Below are 20,749 nucleotides of genomic sequence, written 5' to 3' on the forward strand. Positions count from 1 at the left end.
AAGAGTCGGACACGACTAAGTGACTAACACACACAATGGACAAAAGTGTGTAAAATATTTAAGGGGTACGACATGGTTCACTACATGTATATATTGTGGAGTGGTTACCACAATATATTTAGTTAACCCATCCATTGCCTCACATAGTTACCATTTTTTTTGGTGTGGATGGTGAGGATATTTACGATCTACTTTCTTCGTAAATTTCAAGTATACAATACAGGGGCTTCCTTGGTGGAGCAGTAGTTAGGAATCTGCCTTGCAATGCAAGGGACACTGGTTCAATCCCTGGTCCTGGAAGATTCCACATGCCTCGGGGCTAGTAGTCTTTGCACCACAACTACTGAGCCTATGTGCCCTAGAGTCCATGCTCTGCAACAAAAGCCACAACAATGAGAAGTCAGAGCTTCTAGAGAGTAGCTCCCGATATATGCAACTAGAGAAAGCCCATGTGCAGCAACAAAAACCCAGCACAGCCAATCAATCAATAAATATGCAATACAGTATTAGCTATGTTCCCCAGGTTGTACATTAGATCGTAGAGTTTATTTATTTTGTAAATGGAACTCTGTACCCTTTGACCAAAATCTCCCCATTTCTTACCCAGTCCCTGGCAACCACCATTCTTTTACTTTTTCATTTAATTAATTAATTATAGGTGGTGGTTTAGTCTCTAAATTGTTCCAGTTCTTGTGACCCCATGGACTGTAGCCCACCAGGCTCCTCTGTTTCTAGGATTTTCCAGGCAAGAATCCTGGAGTGGGTTGCTATTTCCTTCACCAGGGGATCTTCCTGACCCAGGGATCAAACCTGGGTCTTCTGCACTGCAGGCAGTTTCTTTTTTTTTTTTTTTTTCATGGTAAAGACTGCTTTATTGGTGGCAGCTAATACAAGTCAATAAATATTGATCCCCAAAGAACTCAGTTATGTATCAGATTACTGGTCCACAGAGAGCTGAATGGAATTGAACCAACTGACTGCTGGGAGGATAAACTGAAGTCAATCCTGCTTCTTGGGAAACGAAGCCACAGCCAGTTCATACATGGCATATGCCGTTCCACCAACTGTAAGAATCATGGTGGCTCTATACAGGAGGGCATCAGCTATCCCACCCTTCAGATGCACTGGAATTCCATTATCCTCCTGAAACAGCTTTTGTTTCTCTGGAACCTTATTTTCAAACTGCCTGCGTGAAGCAGTACTTATGGTCCTCTTAGCAATTTGACGGAGAGCCAGAAGATTCCGCAGCATCTTGGCTCAGTTACTGCCACCAACCGCGGCAACTGACCACCAGCAACCAGAACACCCCACGCTGGAACCGGAACTACCTTCTGCAGGCAGTTTCTTTACTGATGGAGCTACCAGGGAAGCCCCCATTAATTATTAATCGAGAGATAATTGATATACAACATTACATTAGTTTCTGATGTACACAGACATTCAGTATTTGTATATAGTGTGAAATGATCACCATTGTAAGTCTAGTTTAACCTCCATCACTACACAGTGACAGTTTTTTTTGTTGTTAACAGAATGTTTAGGATCTACCTTCAGGGGTCTTTCCTGGTGGTCCAGTGGTTAAGACTCTGCTTGCACCGCAGGGGGACTAGGTTCAATTCCTGGTCATCGAACTAAGATCCCACATGCTGAGTTGCATGGCAGATAAAAAAAAGAAATCTCTTTTTGGGACTTCCCTGGTGGTTCAGTGACTAGGACTCCATGCTGCCAATTATGGGGGGAGGGGGCGGGCAGGGGAGGGGGTTTCAATCCCTGGTGAGGGAACTAGATCCCACATGCTGTATCTAAAGATCCCACATGCCCCAGTTTAAATAAATAAATAATTTTAAAATAATCTATTCTCTTAGCAACCTTCATATGTATAATACAGTATTATTAACCATGATTCCCAGGCACCTAGTACATTATATCCCTGTTTCGTGATTTTTTCAGTTTTTTTAGATTCCCCATATAAGCGATCATACTACAGTTTGTCTGACTTAATTTCACTCAGATAATGTCTACAGGTCCATGCATGTTTGTCAGAAATGGCAGAATTTCCGTCTTTCTTACGGCTGAACAATAATCTGCTACTTATCTATGTCGCTTTTCCTTTCCCTCTTTCTCTCTTTTTTTTTTTTTGGCTTCCTTGACTAGGGATTGAACCCTTGCTCCCTGCAGTGGAAGCGCAGAGTCTTAACAACTGGACCACAAGGGATGTTCCTATGTTTCTTTATCCACTCATCTGCTGACACAGATTTGTTTCTGTGCCTTGGCTATGGTGAATAATGCTACCATGGACACAGGGGTGCAGTTACCTCTTGAGACGCTGATTTTGTTTCCTTTAGATATATACCAAGAAGTGGGATGGCTGGATCCTGTATAACAATTTTATTTTTAAGTTTTTGAGGAGCCTCCAAGCTGTTCTCCATAGTGGCTGCACTAATTTACATTCCCACCAACAGCGCACAAGTGTTTGATTAGGGGAGTGACCTGATTTGATTTGGTTTTCAAAGATCTCGGGCTTCCTGGGGGGCTCAGTGGTAAAGAATCCGCCTAACAGTGCAGGGGACACAGGTGTGATCCCTAGTCTGGGAAGATCCCACATGCTGCAGAGCTACTCAGCCTGTGGGCACCTCAACTATCGAGCCCGTGTTCTAGAGCCCAGCAACCACAAGAAGAGAAGCCACTTCGATGAAAGGCCCATGCACAGCAACTGGAAAGTAGTTCTTGCAGGAGTGAAGACCCAGGACAGCTGTAAATACATAAATATGGCTCTACTGAGACCAGTAAGTGAAAGGTTGATGGGAAACTTTCTAACAGGGGCATCAGGACCTGGACACTACATGGGACAGTTTATTATTGATGCTGGCAAGGGACCCAGCACTCCCTAGCGAGGAGCTCTTGCCAGAATAAGCCGGCATCTGATCTAACTCCCAGTTTACAGGGAATTCCTGGCAATGGAAAGACATCTTCTTGAGTAGCACCCCCAAGAAGCCATCAGCCAAATGAGGGATGTGACCCAGTTTCTTCAAGAAATTAGTGGCATTACTAGAGGAGAAAAGGGGGAGGGATAAATTAACAATCTGGGATTAAAATATATACCTGGCTATATATAAAATAGATAACAAGCATCTACCATATAGGACAGGGAACTATACTCAATACATTATAATAACCTATAATAGAAGGGAATATAAAAAAGAATTATATAATTATGTAGATGTATAATTGAATCACTGCGTTGTACATCTGAAATTAATACAACATTGTAAATCAACTATATTTCAATAAGAATTTTTAAAAAATTAGTAGGATTCAAAAGATTGGGGAATGATTACAGCTTAGAAGACTTCCCTGGTGGAGCAGTGGTAAAGATTCCACCTGCCAATGCAGGAGACGTGGGTTCGATCCCTGGGTTGGGAAGATCCCCTGGAGAAGGAAATGGTAACCCACTCCAGTGTTCTTGCTTGGGAAATCCCATGGACAGAGGAGCCTGGTGGACTACTGTCCATGGGGTTGCAGAGTCAGACATGACTGAGTACAGCATCCCAATGAAGGCACTGCGTGGTGAGCCTTTGAGTGCCAATTTGAGTAAATACGACCACAAGTACATTTCTGGAAACTTCGGGGAAAGATGAACACTAACGCTGCAAAAGAGCTAACTGTGATAGGTGTGAAAATATGGATCGTGGTTGTGACTTTTTAAAAATCATTTTGTTTGTTTTCGGCTGTGCTGGGTCTTTGTTGCTGTGCAGCCTTTTCTCTAGTTTCAGTGAGCAGAGGCTGTACTCTCGAGTTGCAGGCTGTGGGCTTCCGATGGCAGCGGCCTCTCCAGTTGTGGAGCACAGGCTCTGGGGCACTCAGGCTCCAGGAGCTGTGGAGCACGGCTCAGCTCCTTTGTGGCATGTGGGATCCTCCTGGATCAGGGATCCAACCGGTGCTTCTTACTTTGGCAGGTGGATTCTTTACCACTGAGCCACCAGGGAAACCCCAGAGTTGTGACTTCTAAAAAGTGGCTTTTAGGGAATTCCCTGGCGGTCGAGTTGTTAGGACTCCAAGCTTTCAGTGCTGAGGGCATGGGTTCAGCTGGGGAACTAAGAGCCCGAGAGACACATGGCAAAAAAAAAGAAAAGAATAGATTTTAATGGCAGAGTTGTTTTAATAAGTTAGGAGTCTTTGTTGGGGATAATGAAAGTTTTCTGTATAGATAGTGTGATGGTTATACATTGTGAAGGTATTTAATACACTTACAAGTGATGAAAATGATAAATGGATATATTTTACCCACTCCCCCCCAAAAAAACTGAAGACCACACTAATTGTAAATACTTTTACTTTGGGGTCCAATAATTATTGTTAAGCCATTCTGAGTTTATGTTCTTCTTTGCTTGCTACTGCAATCATTCTAATATGTCAACTTTCATATTAATGCAGTACAAGGTCCATCCTTCCATAAATAAATGAGTTTGCTGGGATTTCTGGTTCCAAATTTTCCTGAATGTGAACTAGCAAAGGAAAGCTAGTTGTTGCCTTAATTAATTAATTAGGTGGCACCTTATGGCATGTGGGAACTTAGTCCCCTGAGTAGAGACCGAACCCAGGCCCCTTGCATTGGGAGCACGAAGTCTTAGTCACTAGACCACCAAGGACATCCCCACTGCCTTAATTTGAGCAAACCTCAAACCTCATTCATGACTTTTCGTATCCTCCTGACATAAAAAGTGATTATTCAGTCGATAAGTTGTGTCCAACTGTTGCGACTCTGTGGACTGTGGCCCACCAGGCTCTTCTGTCCAGGACATAAAAAGTAGCAATAATAATAAATCCAAGAATGTAACATGTATTTTGGTGCCTGTGAAGTTCCAGAATTTTTCACATCCCTTCTCTTACATTAAGTAAATATTTTATTGTTTTCAATTATTTCTTTGGCCATGCCATGCGCCATGTGAGATCTTAGCTCCCTGGCCGGGGATCAAACTGGTGCCCCCTACTTTGGGAGCATGTTAAACTGGGTGTCTTTTAGATGCTCAACCCTCAGTGAAGGCATCATTAACTAGAAAGTGGCAAAGTTAAGATGTGACCCCAGTCTCGTCTTTCTATTTTCTATCATATCACTGTTCTGTGCTACCTCTGTAGAACTTAAGCCAAAAAATAGTGATGACATCATGGAAAATTAAAAAAAAAAAAAATCTTTAGCCAACAATCTGCACTGCTGAAGCTTTCAGAGGCCTATATCTGCAATCTTTTGTTTGTTTTGGCTGTGCCGAATGGCATGTGGAAGCTTAGTATCCTGACCAGGGACTGAACCGGTTCCCTCCACCTCACCCCCAGCAGTGGAAGGGTGGAGTCCTAACCACTGGACTGCCAGGGAAGTCTTTGAAATTTGTTTTAAAATGCCTTAAAAAAAAAAAATAAAGAGTTGGATGGGCAGGTGGATAGAAATGTACTGATGAAGCAGGGCAACCAAGGTGGGAGAATGTAGGTGATGTCCCATGGATGTTCCCGAATAATCCCTTCAACTTTGCTGCATTTTTGAAAATTGTCATAACAAAATGTTGCAGGAGAGGGGGGACTTCCTTGTTGGGCCCAGTGGTTAAGAATTTGACTTGCAATACAGGGCACTCGGGTTCGATCCCTGGTCAGGGAAATAAGATCCTACATGCCACAGGGCAACTAAGCCTGCAACGGGGCAACTAGGCTCAACTACTGAGCCTGTGAGCCACAACTAGAGAGAAGCCCGCATGCTGCAATGAAGATCTGGAGTACCGGGATTAAGACCCAACACAGCCATAAATATACAAATAAACGAATATTTTAAAAGAAAAAAAATCGTCAGGTCCAACATATTGACTTTATAAAAGAAAATAAGAAAGGGAAAAAAAAATGTTGGCGGGGGGAATGTCTTTTCCTATTAGGAATGTGTATTCAATTATTTTCTGAGATTGGCTTTAAAATCATCATAAGAGAACGACTGATGAAATAAAATTAGCAGAAAGCTGATGGCTTCTCGAATGAGGCCGGGTCATGGGCCCACTGTCCTATTCTCTCTGCTACTGTATATTTGAAAACTTCCTTACTAGATAGTTGACCAATAAAAAGATGCTTCTGGCTCCCTTGTGAAGAGAAGGGAGGGAAAGGGTGGCAGGAGAGGCCAGAGTGAAGGGTAGGGTTTGTGTTTCAGCATCTGCTTTCAGTTTGGGAGGGTGCCCAGGGTGCTGGGCGGTCACCTTCAGGCTGTCCCAAACTGAGGTCCCCCCACCGCCCCATGCCCCCGCCCCCCCCAGTCCTGCCCCTCCCCCCACCAGCCTCACCGGAAGTGAGGCCTAGGACAGCTCCCCTCCCCCACCACCTCCACATCTGCTACTGATGTCAACAGCCAGGGTAGGCGGGGGCCATGTTTTTCAGTTCCCGCCTAGCCTCGAGGGAGGGGTGGACCCCCGTCCCCACCCCTTACTCACAATGATGGACACTGTCACACTCAGACTAGGTCCAGCCCCGGGGCCAGAAACAAACTTTTATTGCAAAACGGGGACCTTCCAAGTGGCAAGAACGTCAGAACTGGCCTCTTCCCTGACACGGCTAACTGGAATCTGGCTCCTTCCAAGGGGTCTAGCTGGGACTGTGACACAGTCAGGGCGGTGGGTCAGTGTATGTGCTGGTGGGGGCGGAGGGCGAGCCTGGGAGGCTAGGGCTTCCCTGGAGGCTCAGTGGCAAAGAACCTGCCTGCCCATGCAGGAGACATAAGAGACATGGGTTCAATCCCTGATATAAGCTGGGTGTGTGTGTGTGTGTGCGTGCGCACGCTACTCTGGCCTGGGGGTCCACGTGTGTCCAACTTTACCTGGTCCCCAGGCTTGTGTGCACAATTGCACACTGGGGTGTGTCTGTATTTGGGGGCATCTGAGGATCAGGGTACCTGCAAAGGGGATGCCCTTGGCTGAAGGTGCAGAGGCCGCAACTGTGGCCCCCGAGGCTGTGTTGTGTCTTAGCGGGGAGATATCCAGCAGTCAGGCTGGTGTCACACACACATGGGCTGGCTGTGTCCTTCGATGGTTGGGGGCCTGTGGATGGTGACAGTCTTATGCCTGGATAGCGGTAGGGTCACCAAGGGACATACCTCTCTGAGGACATGTATGTGGTGATGTGACCCAGCCTGGGGTCTCTGCTCCAGGCTCCCAGAGACGGTGGCACCAGTAAATTTGATGCACTCAGAGGGTGTGTGGGCCGTAAACACTGTGGCCATCTCCGTGAGTTGTAACGGCAGCCGCTGAACGCCCATGTGTGGGCTGTGAGTCCAGGGTGGTTGTGCTGTGTGTTGAGTTGGTGGGTTATCTGGGTATGTGGTTGTGATTTCAGATGGGCTGAATTTCTGTCTTTAGAAAGCAGTGTGGCGCAGTTGCCTTATGGTCCTCGTGGGTGTGTCTTGGTGCTGATAACCCTGCGGATGTGGAGGCTGAACATACGTGTGTGAATATTCACCTACATGGGTGTGAATGAGGCTGCCCTAGACGCATGGCTCTGGAGACACAGCCATGTCCATGCCCACCGTCGAGGGTGCACCCTCCCAAGGCTCCCTCTGTCATCCAGTCCACACAGCAGGTGGGGGTGGGGTGGAGGTCAGTGGGGCCGGAATCGCAGCTGGAAGGCTTGGGGGATGTTGAAAAGGCCACTGATGGCCGGCTGGAGGCTCAGGGCGCCCGGGGGGCACGGGCCCTCCAGCGAGAAGGCCTGCAGGATGGCAGTGAACAGGAGGAAGAGTTCGGTCCGAGCCAGGCCCTCCCCGAGGCAGACGCGCTTACCTGGAGGGAAGAGAGAGGTGGCGCTGCGTCAGCCACCCTCCCCGCCAGGCACAGGGGGACCGATGAGTGGGCAGGGGCGGCCCCAGAAGATACCTAAGGAGAAGGGCAGGAATGCCTCGTGCTTCTTGAACTTCCCATCCGCATCCAGGAATCGGCCTGGGTTGAACTCCTCGGGTTTTTTGAAGACCGCGGGGTCATGCAGGATGGAGCCGAGAAGGGGGAAGATCTCTGTGCCCTGTGGTGGTGGTAGTCATTCAGCCATGTCCGACTCTTTGCGAACCCATAGACTGTAGCCCGCCGGGCTCTGCTGTCCATGGCATTCCCCAGGCAAGAATACTGGAGCGGGTTGCTGTTTCCTCCTCCAAGGGAATCTTCTTGACCCAGGGATTTCCCGCACTGCAGGCAGATTCTTTACCATCTGAGCCACCAGGGTAGGTCATAACAAAGCTACAAATATCCAGACTCCCCTGGTGGCCCAGTGGCTAAGAATCTGCCTTCCAACGCAGGGGACACTTTTTGGGGAATGAAGACCCCGCATGCCGAGGGGCAACTAGAGAAGTCTATACGCCGTAACGAAGACCCAGTACAGCACCCCCGAACCCCACCCTCCCTCCAAAATTCTGGCCCCTAAGCTCTTGGAAAACAGTAGGGACATAAAAAAATATAAAAAACACCCCAAACTACAAATATCCCTCACCCCCAAGGTTTTCAGTTCCTGAGGGCAGAGCACAGCAGTCTAGAGTCTGGGGAAACTGACTCACAAAACATAGTGGCATCATGTTTACTGAGTACTTTTACAGATCAGGCATCTTATTAAGTATTACATATATTACCTCTTATATACTATATACACATATTATACTTACTCACAAAGATACACAAACTCACTAAATCTTTTTAACAAGTCTGCAGGTATGTATGAGTGCTCAGGCGTATCTGACTCTTTGCAACCCCATGGACTATAGCCGGCTAGGCTTCTCTGTCCATGGGATTTTCCTGGCAAGAGTACTGCAGTGGGTTGCCATTTCCTTCTTCATTTAACAAGTCCAGGGAACAGTTACTAATATGACCCCTATTTTAGAGACGGGGGACTTCCCTGGCAGTCCAATAGCTAGGACTCTGTGCTGCAACTGCAGGGGACATGGGTTCCATCCTTGGTCAGGAAACTATTAATAGTTGCAAGTTGTGTAACCAAAAAAAAAAGATGGGAAAACAAAGGCTCAGAGATCTTAAGCAACTTGCTTGAGGCAACATCTGGACATGGCTAGGCAGAGCTTATTATTTTTACATTTGTTATTATACCTTGAGGGTACGCTGTGATTAAGCTGTGGCTATCCTAAGCCACTTAGCTCAGAGTCCAGCTTTCTGCCACTATGATCTTCTGAAGGTGAAGGGTGGGTGGGTGAGGGCTGTCCATGAAGGCATCCCCCTGCTCGGGTTTGGGGAGAGGGGCAGCCCCTTCAGCTGAGATCATAGTCCCCATGTCCCCAAGACTATGGTGGAGGGTGAACGAAGGTCGGGAATCTGAGGAGGGGGTGAGGGACCTCCTTTATTAAAGACACTGGCTACTGGGGCTCTGAATTGGGAAGCTTGAGTGAGCACTGAGGAGAAGGTCATACTGTCGCTGTTCAGAAAAGAGATTAAAAAAAAGAAGAGAAAGACAGATAGCAATGGTTAAAGCATAGGCTCTGAGCTTAAATCCTACCCCTATTGCTCGCAGGCTGGGTGAGCTTGGCAAATCTAACCTCTCAAGGCTCAGTCTCCTCATCTGTAAAGTGGGCATGATAAAGCTATAGTGTTGCTCTGAAGGTTAAATAAGGTAATATGTGCAAAGCATTTAGAGTAATATCTGGCACTGAGCAGGTCCTTGATCACTGATGCCTGTAACTGCTGTTGCCATTATCGTAGTTATTGTAGTTGCAATGGTCCTCGCTTTACCAATAGTTGCTGCTGCGGGGTACATAGGAGCTCCATTTCCTGCACAGCTCATTTGGTGTTTTGGTGTTTTTCTTTTTGGCCACGCCACATGGCATGTGGGACCTTACTTCCCCGACCAGGGATTGAACCTGTGCCCCCTGCATTGGAAATTTGGGGGTCTTAACCACTGAACCACTGGGGAAGTCTCTCATTTGGTGTTTCACAAGCCTCATTTCACAGATTCCTTACAATTTCAAATTGATAATATTATTGTTTCCGATTTTGTAGAGAAGTAGGTGGAGGGCGAAGTGATTTGCTCCAGGTCTCAGCTAGGAAACAGCAGGACTGGATTCTAACTGCTTTGAGTTGGATTCTACAACAAACTCAAGGAGCAGCTTGCCAGAAAGGCACTTGCGGTTTCCAGGGAGATGTCGCCCCCTGGTGGTGCTAGCTGTGAGTTGCTCTCGAATGAAGTGGCAGGAACTGAGTACAGTGTAGGTGCGGAGGGAAGGAGAGCCTGATTGCCTTTGCAGCGAGGAGGGAAATGGGGAGGGTGGAGGGGAGAGGCCTCCGTTGGCCCTCAATTCTCAACTTGCTTCCCTGCCTGTCACCTTATCTGATTGTCTCAGCCATCTCAGCCACAACTGGAAGGAGGCAGAATAGCGGGGCACAGAGGAGTCTGGTGGGCTGCAGTTTGAGGGGTCGCGAAGAGTCAGACTCCACTTAGCGACTCAACAACAAAGAATTAGGATCCATTGGACACACGGGCAAACAGGCTCAGAGACGGCGTCAAAATGTAAGAGAAAAGGTACACAGAAGGAAACAGAGGTGCAGAGACAAGGACAGAAAGAGAGGAAGATGTCATCCAGAGAGGAGAGAGAGACAGGAGGAAGACGAAGAGACAGGAGGAAGACGAAGACACAGAAAACAGACCAAGATCCAGAAACAAAGACAGCAAGGGACTCGGAGCCAAGGCTCAGGGGAGAGAGAGCCGCTGGATCTGGCTGACCGGAAAACCTACCTGCGGCAGGGTGTACCCCCGGAAGCGGGTGGTCTTGGTGAGGGCGCGGGGTATTCCCATGGGTACCAGCGCCAGCAGCCGCTGCGCCTCGTGCAGAACTGCATCCGTGTAGGGGAGGCGGGCTCGGTCCCCCAGGCTTGGCCCCTGGCCAGCCCCCAGCTCTCGAATCAGCTCCTCCTGCACGCGCTCTGCACGCAAGAAGAGGAGAATTGGAGGTCAAAGGCTGGGCGGGGTCCTTTGATCTCCCCTTGGACATCTCACCTTCTTCTTCTTCTTCAAACAATTATTTATTTATTTAGCTGTGCTGCCCAAATCTTAGTTTCCTGACCAGGGATTGAACCCAAGCCCTTGGCAGTGAAAGCGTGGCATCCTAACCACTGGACCACCAGGGAACTCCCAACTTCTTGATCAGCTATGGTTAGGGGTGAGGCTGGTGGGCAGGAAGGGAGAGTCCTCTGGCCTTCCATAGCCCGGACATCCTGTGTGCTGGGCATCACGTCTCTCTTCTTCCAATTCCCGCAACAATCCTGTGGTGGCGGGGGGGTAGCCATTACGTAGCCCCATTTCCCAGATAAGAACACTGAGGCCTGGTGAGCTGAAATCGCAGCTGACTCCATTCCACCAAGGCCACCACGCCCCAGCTTCCCTGTCATCCCATCCCACTGGCTCGATGGCATTTGATAGAGTGGCCTGCCCCTGAAATGCTGCAGTGCCTTGGGGCACATTCCCAGCCTTCCTTCACCAACACAGCTTCAGGTCTTGCCTGTGCTCTGATAACCCCAGTTTGTTTTTTATCTTCAGTTCTGACCCGGGTTGGATGCCTCCCCCTGGTGGTCCCAGGCTCCTCACACTCAAACTGTCTCCCAATGGGGCTTCCCCAGTGGCTCGGTGGCAAAGAACCCGCCTGTCAATGTAGGAGGCTCAAGTTCGACCCCTGTGTTGGGAAGATCCCCTGAAAGAAGAAATGGCAACCTGCTCCAGTATTCTTGGCTGGAAAATTCCATGGACAGAGGAGCCTGGCGGGCTACAGTCGGCAAAGAGTAGGGCACGACTGAGCAATTGAGCATGCACGCACGGCCTCAGCGTCTCCCCTGAAATAGCTCCTCATCCCTCTGCCCCCATCTCAGGGTGGCCTCACGGTTCCCCCATCCCCTGGCCAGAGCCCTGGGCCTGTCCCTGGACGCCTCCCTCCCTTGTCATCCTCTACCACCTGCCTACCAGGCCCCCTCTTCCCTCCTCACAGCCTGGCGCAGCCCTGTTCTCTGCCACCCACTTCCCTGCACTGGCTCCATCCTGACCTCCTGGCGTCCACTTTCACACTCTACAACCTACTTCTTCATGACAGACCAAAACATTTTTTTTAAATGCTCATTTGACCTTGCCCTCCTTGACCTTGACTTCCCTTGCTCAGCAGCCCTCCATGGCTCCGCACTGCTCAGGGTGAGGTGTACAATGTACCACCAAGGCAGCAAGGCCGGAGACATCTCCTGCCTCCCTTCTCATTTCACTGTGCCTTGAGCTACAGCCGGCAGTCCCCAGACTTCCCGCTCCTCAGACACCCTGGATGTCCGGGCTCATTCTCATCTCCATGCTCTGGCTCAGACTGCCCACTCTCCTGTTCCCGGGGCCCAGCTGGTGGAGAAGGCTCTTACCTTGGACCTGAGGGTATTTCAGCAAGAGCAGCAGGGTGTAGCGGATCGTGGTGCTGACGGTCACCGTCCCGGCGAACAGCAGATACACGACCGTCATCAGCAGGTTCTTGGCGGTGAATTCTGTGTTTGGGTCTTGCTTCTCCTGGGAGAAACCAAGCAGAGGGACTCAGACAACGCAGGCTGCGGGCATTAGAGATCCAGCACAGCCCCGTTTAGGGTATAGGGCAGCAAGTGAAAAGCTTTGTCAGGGAGTTTAAATAAAATGCATGGGCAAGTTGGGTCTTGACATTACTTCTGTTGGCTTGAAATGGTTTAAAAATGAAAGAGTGGCTACGATTAAAAAAAACGCAAACAGAAAATGACAAGTGTTGATGAGGATGTGGAGAAACGGGAACCCCTATCACCAAGGGGACACGTGAAAGGGTGCAGCAGGGACTTCCCTGGTGGCCCAGTGGTTAAGAATCCGACTGCCAACTCAGTAAACATGGGTTTGATCCCCGGTCCGGGAAGATCCCACAATGAAGTCTGTGCGCCACAACCACTGAGCCCACACTCCTAAAGCCCATGCTCCGCAACAAGAGAAGCGACCGCAGTAAGAAGCCCGTGTTCCACAAAGAAAAGTAGCCCCTGCTCACCGCAACTAGAGAAAGCTCAAGCGCAGCCACACACAAAAAGAGCAGGGTGCAGCTATTGTGGTAAATGGTATAGACTGCTGTACCTCCAAAGCTACAAACAGGATTACCACGTGATCCAGCAATTCCACTTCTGGGGATTTATTCAAAAGAGTAGAAAGCAAGAAAACAAAACAGAAAGCAGGATCTCGAAGGACATTTGTACACCCATGTTCATCGCAGCTTGATTCACACGCTAGCCAAAAGGTGGAAGTAATCCAAGTGTCCACTGGTGGATGAATGGATAAAGAAAATGTGCTATATTTATACAATTCCGCCTTAATAAGGAGGGAAATCTTGTCACGAGGTAGATCGATAATGAATCCTGAGGACATTATGCTAAATGAGATAAGCCACCAAAGGACAAATACCGGTGGCTCAGATGGTAAAGCATCCGCCTGCAATGTGGGAGACTTGGGTCCGATCCCTGGGTCAGGAAGCGCCCCTGAAGGGAATGGCTACCCACTCCAGTATTTTTGTCTGGAGAACTGCATGGACAGAGGAGCGCAGCAGGCTATAGTCCATGGGGTCACAAAGATTCGGACACAGCTTAGCTACTAACACACACACATGAGGTGCCTAGAGCAGTCAAATTCATAGAGACAAAATGTAGAAGGGGGTGGCTGGGGGCTGGAGGAGGGAAGAAGGGGGAGTACAGAATTTCAGGTTTGCTGGTTGAAAAGAGTTTTGGCGATGGGTGGTGATGATATAATTAATATCTAACACTATTAAACTGTATATTTCTTTTTTTTTTTTTTTTTGACCATGCCACACAGTTTGTGGGCTCCTAGTTCCCTGACCAGGAATCGAACCCAAGCCCTTGGCAGCAAAAGCGTGGAGACCCAACAACTGGACCACCAGAGAACTTCCAAATTGTTTACATTTTAATTTTTTACAGAAGTCTGGTTGATTTATGATGTTTCCAGGGTACAGCAGAGTTATACTGATTGTATACAGAATGTATATTCAGTTATACACACATAACTGAATCATACTACATATATTCTTTTTCAAAGTCTTCCATTATAGGTTATTACAAGACATTAAATATACTTCCCTGTAGTATACAGTAGGTCCTTGTTTATCTATTTTATATATAGTAATATCTGTTCATCTCAAATAATTAAATCTTTTTAATTCAAAAAATGAAAGGAAATGGGAATTCCCTGGCAGTTCAGTGGTTAGGGCTCCATACTTTCACTGCTGAGGGCCTGGGTTCAATTCCCAGTAGGAGAACTAAGATCACACAAACCGCGTGGCATGGCTAAAAAAAAAAAAAAAAAGTAGGGCCACAGAGTTAAGAAAAAAAATTCCTCTCTCTCCGTGAACAGGGTGGCTGCATGTATTCAAAGACTGTGGCCCTGAATATCTCCCTTAATTGCAAAGTGTGTACAATTAAAAACTAGTTATTTCCACAGGGTCATCGTAATGTGAATTTTCCCATATGCTGGTTGTTCTCAAATAATAAAGAGGACTTTCTTAGTATAATTTGCAACTGCAAGTTTTCATAAGTAAACCACTGTAATTAATAGGAATTGTGCTGTGTGGGCGGGGGGAAGTGACAGTGAGGGTTGACAGCAGCGGGTCAAGGGGCTTGAGGCCTGGGCAGGGGGCTGAGGTTGGAGGGAGGAGAAGATGCAAGGGACTCAGACCTGCATTCACAGAGGCACTTGCAGAGAGAAAGAGGGAGGCTGACGGCGTCCCAGCTACACCACCCGGGTGGGGGCCGGCCAGGAGGCCCCCCAACCCCAACCTTCCCCACCTTTGCCATCTTCAGCAGGAAGGCGTCCACGAGGTCGCGCGCGGGGCCTGCGGCGCCCAGGCTGCCCTCGTGCTGCCCCACCTGCTGGGCGGCGAAGGCAGACACGGTGCCCAAGTGGCCGAGGAGCTGCGTGTGGGGGCCTGGGAGGCACTGTAGGAACCGGGAGAACATCTCGTAGGTCTGCGGGGAGAACAACAGCTGTTTTCCCAGGGGCCCTGCACCAGGGCGGAGGGGCAGGTGGACAGGGCGCTCTGGGGTTACCTGGAAGACCTTTGGGGAAGGTGGCTGGAGAGGGGTCCCAGCCACTCACCTGGCCCCACGGGGAGCTGACCCCCACAGCAATGCCGCCAGCTGCCCGGACCACGGCCCGGAACTCCTCATTGTCGTAGGGGAGGCGGAGGTCGAAGATGAGGGAGCAGATGATGTTGCAGGTGGCCTGGGCCAGCAGCAAGGAGGGGTCAAACGGCTGTCCTGGGGAGGGGGCACAGTGGGGAGGCTGTGATGGAGACAGGCAGAGCGGAACTGGCTTGGGCAGAGCTGGTCCACAGATGGAAGAGGGCCCTGACACCACCAGAAAGAGACAGGCACAGAGGGAGACAGAGACAGCAGACTGAGACAGAGAGAGATAGGGAGGCAGAGTCAGCGAAAGAAAGATACTGAGAGTCAGACTGGGAAAGAGAGTCAGACATGGGGACTTCCCTGGGGGGCCAGGGGCTAAGAGTCTGCACTCTCACTGCAGGGGGCGAGGGTTCAATCCCTAATCAAAGAACTAGATCCCACGTGCCACTTGGCTTGGCTTGGCCAGGGGCAAAAAGAGAGAGAGAGTTAGAGAGAGAGAGACTTACAGGAGAGAATCACAGAAAAATAGAGAAAGGTGGCCCAGTGGTAAAGAATCCACCTTCCAGGGCGGGAGATGAAGGAGACGTGGGTTTGATCCCTGGGTCTGGAAGATCTATTAGAGGAGGCTGTGGCAACCTGCTCCAGTATTCTTGCCTGGAGAATCCCATGGACAGGAGAGTCTGGCGGGCTACAGTCCATGGGGTCACAAAGAGTCTGACGTGACTGAGCAATTGAGCACACACAGAGAAAAAGAAGAGGCAGAAAGAGTGATGTGACAGCTCTCAGGGAGACAGCAGGGTGGACGGAGGCAGAGGAAGACAGAGGTGGAGTAAACAGAGCCCCCAGCCTGGCCCCGAGGGGAGAAGTTCCTGCCATAGGCGGCAGCCCTGCTGACCTTTTGTCCCCTGGAGAGCCTCCACCAGGCATCGGGCCTCCGCCTGGATCAGCTCCTCGCCTTCTCGCTTCCCCATGCCCAGGTCCCGCAGAGCCAGTGTGGTGAACTTCCTCAGCTGCCTCCATCGCTCCCCGTTGGAGAAGAACACCCCTGCAGAGACAGCTAGGCTCAAGGAGGGACCGGCCCTCCCCCTGATCCCCAGGACTCCTTCCTTCCCCCCAGGGAGGTGCCCTGTCCTGGGTCCATATGAACCTAGTCCAGGGAGGAGGACTCAGGAGGTGCTCCATCAGTGCCAAACCTTTCGTCAGAGACTGACCTCCTGGGGAGTCATTAACGGGGATTATCCAGACTTGTGTCTGGATAATTCACCGAGGTGAATGAAGATGTCTTCCTTTCTTCTCTCTAGCCATCTTTTTATTCCTCTATTCACCCACCCATCCATTTATCCTTCCTTCCTCTTCCTCTTTCTCCCTCCCTCCCACCCTTCTATCCATCTATCTTAACATTTATGCAGGTCTTCTCAGCTGGCCCTAGCGGTAAAGAACCTGTCTGCCAATCCAGGACATATAAGAGAGGCGGGTTGGGGTTGGGAAGATCCCCTGGAGAAGGAAATGGCAATCCACTCCAGTATTCTTTCCTGGAGAATCCCATGGACAGAGGACAGAGGAGCCTGGCGGGCTGCAGTCTATAGGGTTCCAAAGAGTCGGGCATGACTGAAGCGACTTAGCACGCATGCATGGGCTTTGGGTCCAGGGAGGGAGGAGGAAGGAATTGCACTGTTTTCCTCTTTATCCAAGAGACTTGCTCTGGACAGACCCTTCCCTGCTCGGAGCTGTTTCCACTGTAGAATGCCAGCCCACAGTGGCCTCCTGGACGCCTCCTTCTGGATGTCCCCTGCCCACCCATCCCTCCACTGGGCCCCACACTGGCCTCAGCATCTCTCCTTGGCTCAGCTACTGAGCATTCCATTCCCTGCCCAGAGTCCTGCGTTCCTCCCCCGACCACCTCCCCTCCCCACTCCACGGCCCCAGCCCTGGTCCAGGCCAAGCCCCTCTCTGGACTCCCACACAGGAACCAGAGGACCTTTCTAACTCTGACTCTGTTCTTTTCCAGGAAAACCCAAAGTCTGGCTTGACTCAGGCTCTGCATGATCAGGCCCCGCAGACGTCTCCAGCTTTGTTCCTCATGCACTCACAGTGGCCTTTTCTCACTTCCTCAAAGGTGTCAGCATGGCCCCTCTGCCTCTGCCCCTGCTGTTCCCTCTGCCTGGACCACTCGCCTCTTCCTCCTCACTGAACTAACTCCACTCAGCCTGGAGGTCTCAGCTTAAATGTCACCCTCTCTAGGAAGCCTTCCCCGATTCCTTCTATTCTTCCCTCAACTCCCTCTGCTCCTGTGGCCAGTAAAGGTCCCCTCTGTCCTGCTTTCAGGACAGTGCATGCATGATCAGTCATGTTTGACTCTTTGCAACCCCATGGACTGTAGCCTTTCAGGCTCCTCTGTCTGTGAAATTATTTTCCAGGCAAGAATACTGGGTTGCCATTTCCTCCGCCAGGGGATCTTCCCAACCCAGGAATCGAACCCGAGTCTCTGGCGTCTCCTATGTTGGCAGGGGGGTTCTTTACCACTAGCGCCACCTGGCTTTAGAAGTCTAGTCTCTCCCTCCATTGTCTTCTCACACAGTTCATCACTTCCACAGTAAAACATGTCATTACATTTGTTACTGCTGTGTTCCCGGTACCCAGCCAGGTGTAATGAAAAGTTGTCAGTCGATGAACGCATGCTTATCTCACCTTTGTGCTTTTGTAGGTGCTGGTCTCTCTGCCTGGAGCACTGTTCCCCTAATCCTATGAGTCTCAGCTCAGACTCTCCCCATCTTTCAGGAAGACCTCCTGGACAGGCTGGGCCAGGCGCCTCCTCCGATTCCACCAGTCCCAGGGCTTCCCGCAGGCCAGCCCTGATCTCTCTGGCCTGTCACTATCAGGCGACAGGTCTGTCTGCTCCTGACCTGTGTGCTCCGGGAGAGCAGGGCTGAGGCTGTTTACTCACTGCTGTGTTCCCTGGAGCACCCAGCACTACCCTCCTGCTTTCAATCTTAACACAGAGACTCGTTTGTACATTTTGAGAGTTTGCCCACTAATTCCCAGTGTCTCAAATGCTCTCCGTTTTCCTCCCAACCCTGCGGCTTCCCCTGGAGCAGTAATAACTACTACAACCAGATAACTAATGAGTGCTGACTTTGAGCAAACTTCAGTACCATTAGGTAATAGGCATTGTTATCATCCCATTTTACCTATGAGGAATCAGAGGCCCAGAGACCCTGAACCATGCACAGATGACCACAGGCCAATAAATGGTGGCAGGCTCTGAGTGAAGGGACCCAGCAGCCTCCAGCTCCCCTGGTGACTCACCGTGGCTATCGAAGGTCCTCTCCAGCGTTGCCACCATCCCCCGCCCGCTGAACTCCTCGGCCTGACCTCCCAGGGCCTCCTGCACAGCCTCATGCCCAACCAGGACCACCACGCGCCGCCAGGGTCCCAGGTACACGGTGAACACCGGTCCGTACTTCTTACTCAGCTGGGAGCAGGGAGGAGAAGCGTGAGTGATGTGGGGCAGGCTGCTGCCTCTCAAAGTCTGTGTGTCTCCATCTCGACCCCTTGTCTCTGGATGAACCACCTAAGAGGAACCCCTTCTGCTTCTGCCTCACCCCAAATGGAAATAGTCCCTTTGGGAGATTCAGTTCTTGTTTTGTACCAGGCTCCCAGCCTCCTGCCCCCAAAAGCTCTCCTTCCCCAAACTCCATCACCAATACACTCTCTGGTCCCCATCCCCTTACCCTGCAGAGCCCTAACTTTTGACGCCAGGACTACCCAAGACCCACCATTACTTCCACAACTCAGACATACAGCAGCAAAAATGGGCACGGATGATAACAGTGGGCTTCCTTAATCCCCGCACCCCCAAAAAACTAACCACTCCTTTGAGTCACTGCTAAATCCTCAAATTCTGGGAGCAGATATCACCAAGCACCAGCACTCTCTCTCTCCAAACAAGACCACTACTGGCCTTGCCGGTATGGAGGACCCCAGAATGGGGAACCTCTGGCCTTTCCTCACTTCCCCCCACCCTGAAAAGGTTGGGGCCACCCCAGCCTTCTTTCTCTTCCCCCCTTTCTCCTTCCCAGGAGCTTCCGGCTCCCTCCTAGCTGAGTTCTATGTATTCTCCTCCCCTCCCCCCACCCGTCTCCAGCCCTATCCCCATCAGTCTGGGCAGACAGATTCCTGGAATCCTCCAGCCTCCAACTCCCCCGCGTGAGGGGCGGGGGGTGGGGTGGTGTGGGACACCTTCTTTTCACTCTCTGCTCCCTCCTCAGGAGACTCACCTGTGTCTCCCCGCTACCTCTCCCAGTGGGCCAAGCCACCACGGTCTCTTCTGCTTGAGGTCTCTTGTCTCAGCTCCGGTTCCCTGCACCCCGCTTCAACCTTCCTAGGATTCTCCCAGTCTCTCTAACCCGGGACCCCTGCCACTCTGGATCCTGCTTCCGACCCCTCACACCCTCTCCAGGATTCTCTGCCTCTCCCAGCGCCATCCCCACCCTTGCCTCCTTTCTCACCATCACTCCCTCAACTATCTCAGCCCGGGACCCTTACTCCCACCCCATCCCGGGGCATCCGTAGCCTCTTCGCCTGCATCCTCTAGGATACTCAAGGGCCTCTCTGCGCGGTCTCCCGGTTTGGGGTCCCCTAGCGTCTCTTGCCTCTGGCACCCCTCTCACCCCCTCTCCTCTAGCCGGGACGTCACGCGGCCGCTCACCCGCAGGAGCCCCAGGTAGAGCGCCCCCGGCCGGAGTTGCAGGAGGTTGCCCAGCAGCGGCAGCGGCGTGGGCCCCGGGGGCAGGTGGCCGCGGGCCCAGGTCGCAGGCAGCACCAGCGTCACCACCAGGAGGAGAAGCAGCAGCAGCAACGCCCAGGTGCCTGCCGCCTCCATCTCTGCAGGTCTGCGGCTTCTCCGGTTCTCAGAAGCCCCACGCGGCCCGGCCCGTCGGGGGCGGGTGCGGGGCGGCTCCCTCCCTCCTTCCCCGCCGGAATCCGCCCGAGGGAGGCGGGGCCGGAGCCTCTCCCGTGGCGTGCGGGCGGGATTCTCTCCCCGCCGCCGGATTTCTTTCTCCCAGACGACTGCCGCCGCCTGGTGTCGGGGACACACTCCCCAACGGTCCTAGGTCCCCCAGGTTCGAGGGGGCGGAGACCGCTCCCCGCGCCCCAGGTAGGGCGTGGACCCACGGGAGGAACCTGCAAGCCTGGGACTTTGGCGTCCTCCTGGAGGCCACACCCCAGTGCCTGGCGGCGACCCCGCGCCGCCCTCCCTAGCTCCTGCCTCCTTCCTCACTGTTATCTGGGTGTGTGTGCTCGCGTGCGGGCTTGTGTGGTGGGTCTGAGCCGGTTTCCTCCAGCATCTTACATCTTCACCATGAACTAAGAGGGGGGACGGGACCTTTAACAATATATAAAATACATAATCAACAAGGACGCACTGTATAGCACAGGGAACTATGCTCAGTATCTTTTAATAACCTGTAATGGATGGCATCACCCACTCGATGGACGTGAGTTTGAGTGAACTCCGGGAGTTGGTGATGGACAGGGAGGCCTGGCGCGCTGCAGTTCATGGGGTCGCAAAGAGTCGGACATGACTG

General features: G+C 51.2%; 2 protein-coding genes across 2 annotated transcripts; both read right to left on the reverse strand.

The window, feature by feature from the left end:
• Window positions 1-847: 847 nt before the first annotated feature.
• On the reverse strand, window positions 848-1,313 carry LOC120872469 (cytochrome c oxidase subunit 7A2, mitochondrial). The gene has a single exon (XM_040252857.1). It carries the CDS (start codon window positions 1,249-1,251, stop codon window positions 1,000-1,002), a length of 252 nt encoding a protein of 83 aa, XP_040108791.1. The 5' UTR covers window positions 1,252-1,313; the 3' UTR covers window positions 848-999.
• A 5,164-nt stretch (window positions 1,314-6,477) lies between these two features.
• LOC120872397 (cytochrome P450 2S1) lies at window positions 6,478-20,051 on the reverse strand. The gene is given in 10 exon segments (XM_040252730.1): window positions 6,478-7,625; window positions 7,627-7,799; window positions 7,893-8,034; window positions 10,738-10,925; window positions 12,390-12,531; window positions 14,823-15,002; window positions 15,133-15,293; window positions 16,057-16,206; window positions 18,468-18,633; window positions 19,870-20,051. Coding segments are annotated over 10 exon segments (1,626 nt in total). The 5' UTR covers window positions 20,044-20,051; the 3' UTR covers window positions 6,478-7,475.
• Window positions 20,052-20,749: the final 698 nt, after the last annotated feature.

This window comes from Oryx dammah, unplaced genomic scaffold, assembly GCF_014754425.2.
Source record: "Oryx dammah isolate SB20612 unplaced genomic scaffold, SCBI_Odam_1.1 HiC_scaffold_13, whole genome shotgun sequence".
Taxonomy (NCBI): Eukaryota; Metazoa; Chordata; class Mammalia; order Artiodactyla; family Bovidae; genus Oryx; species Oryx dammah.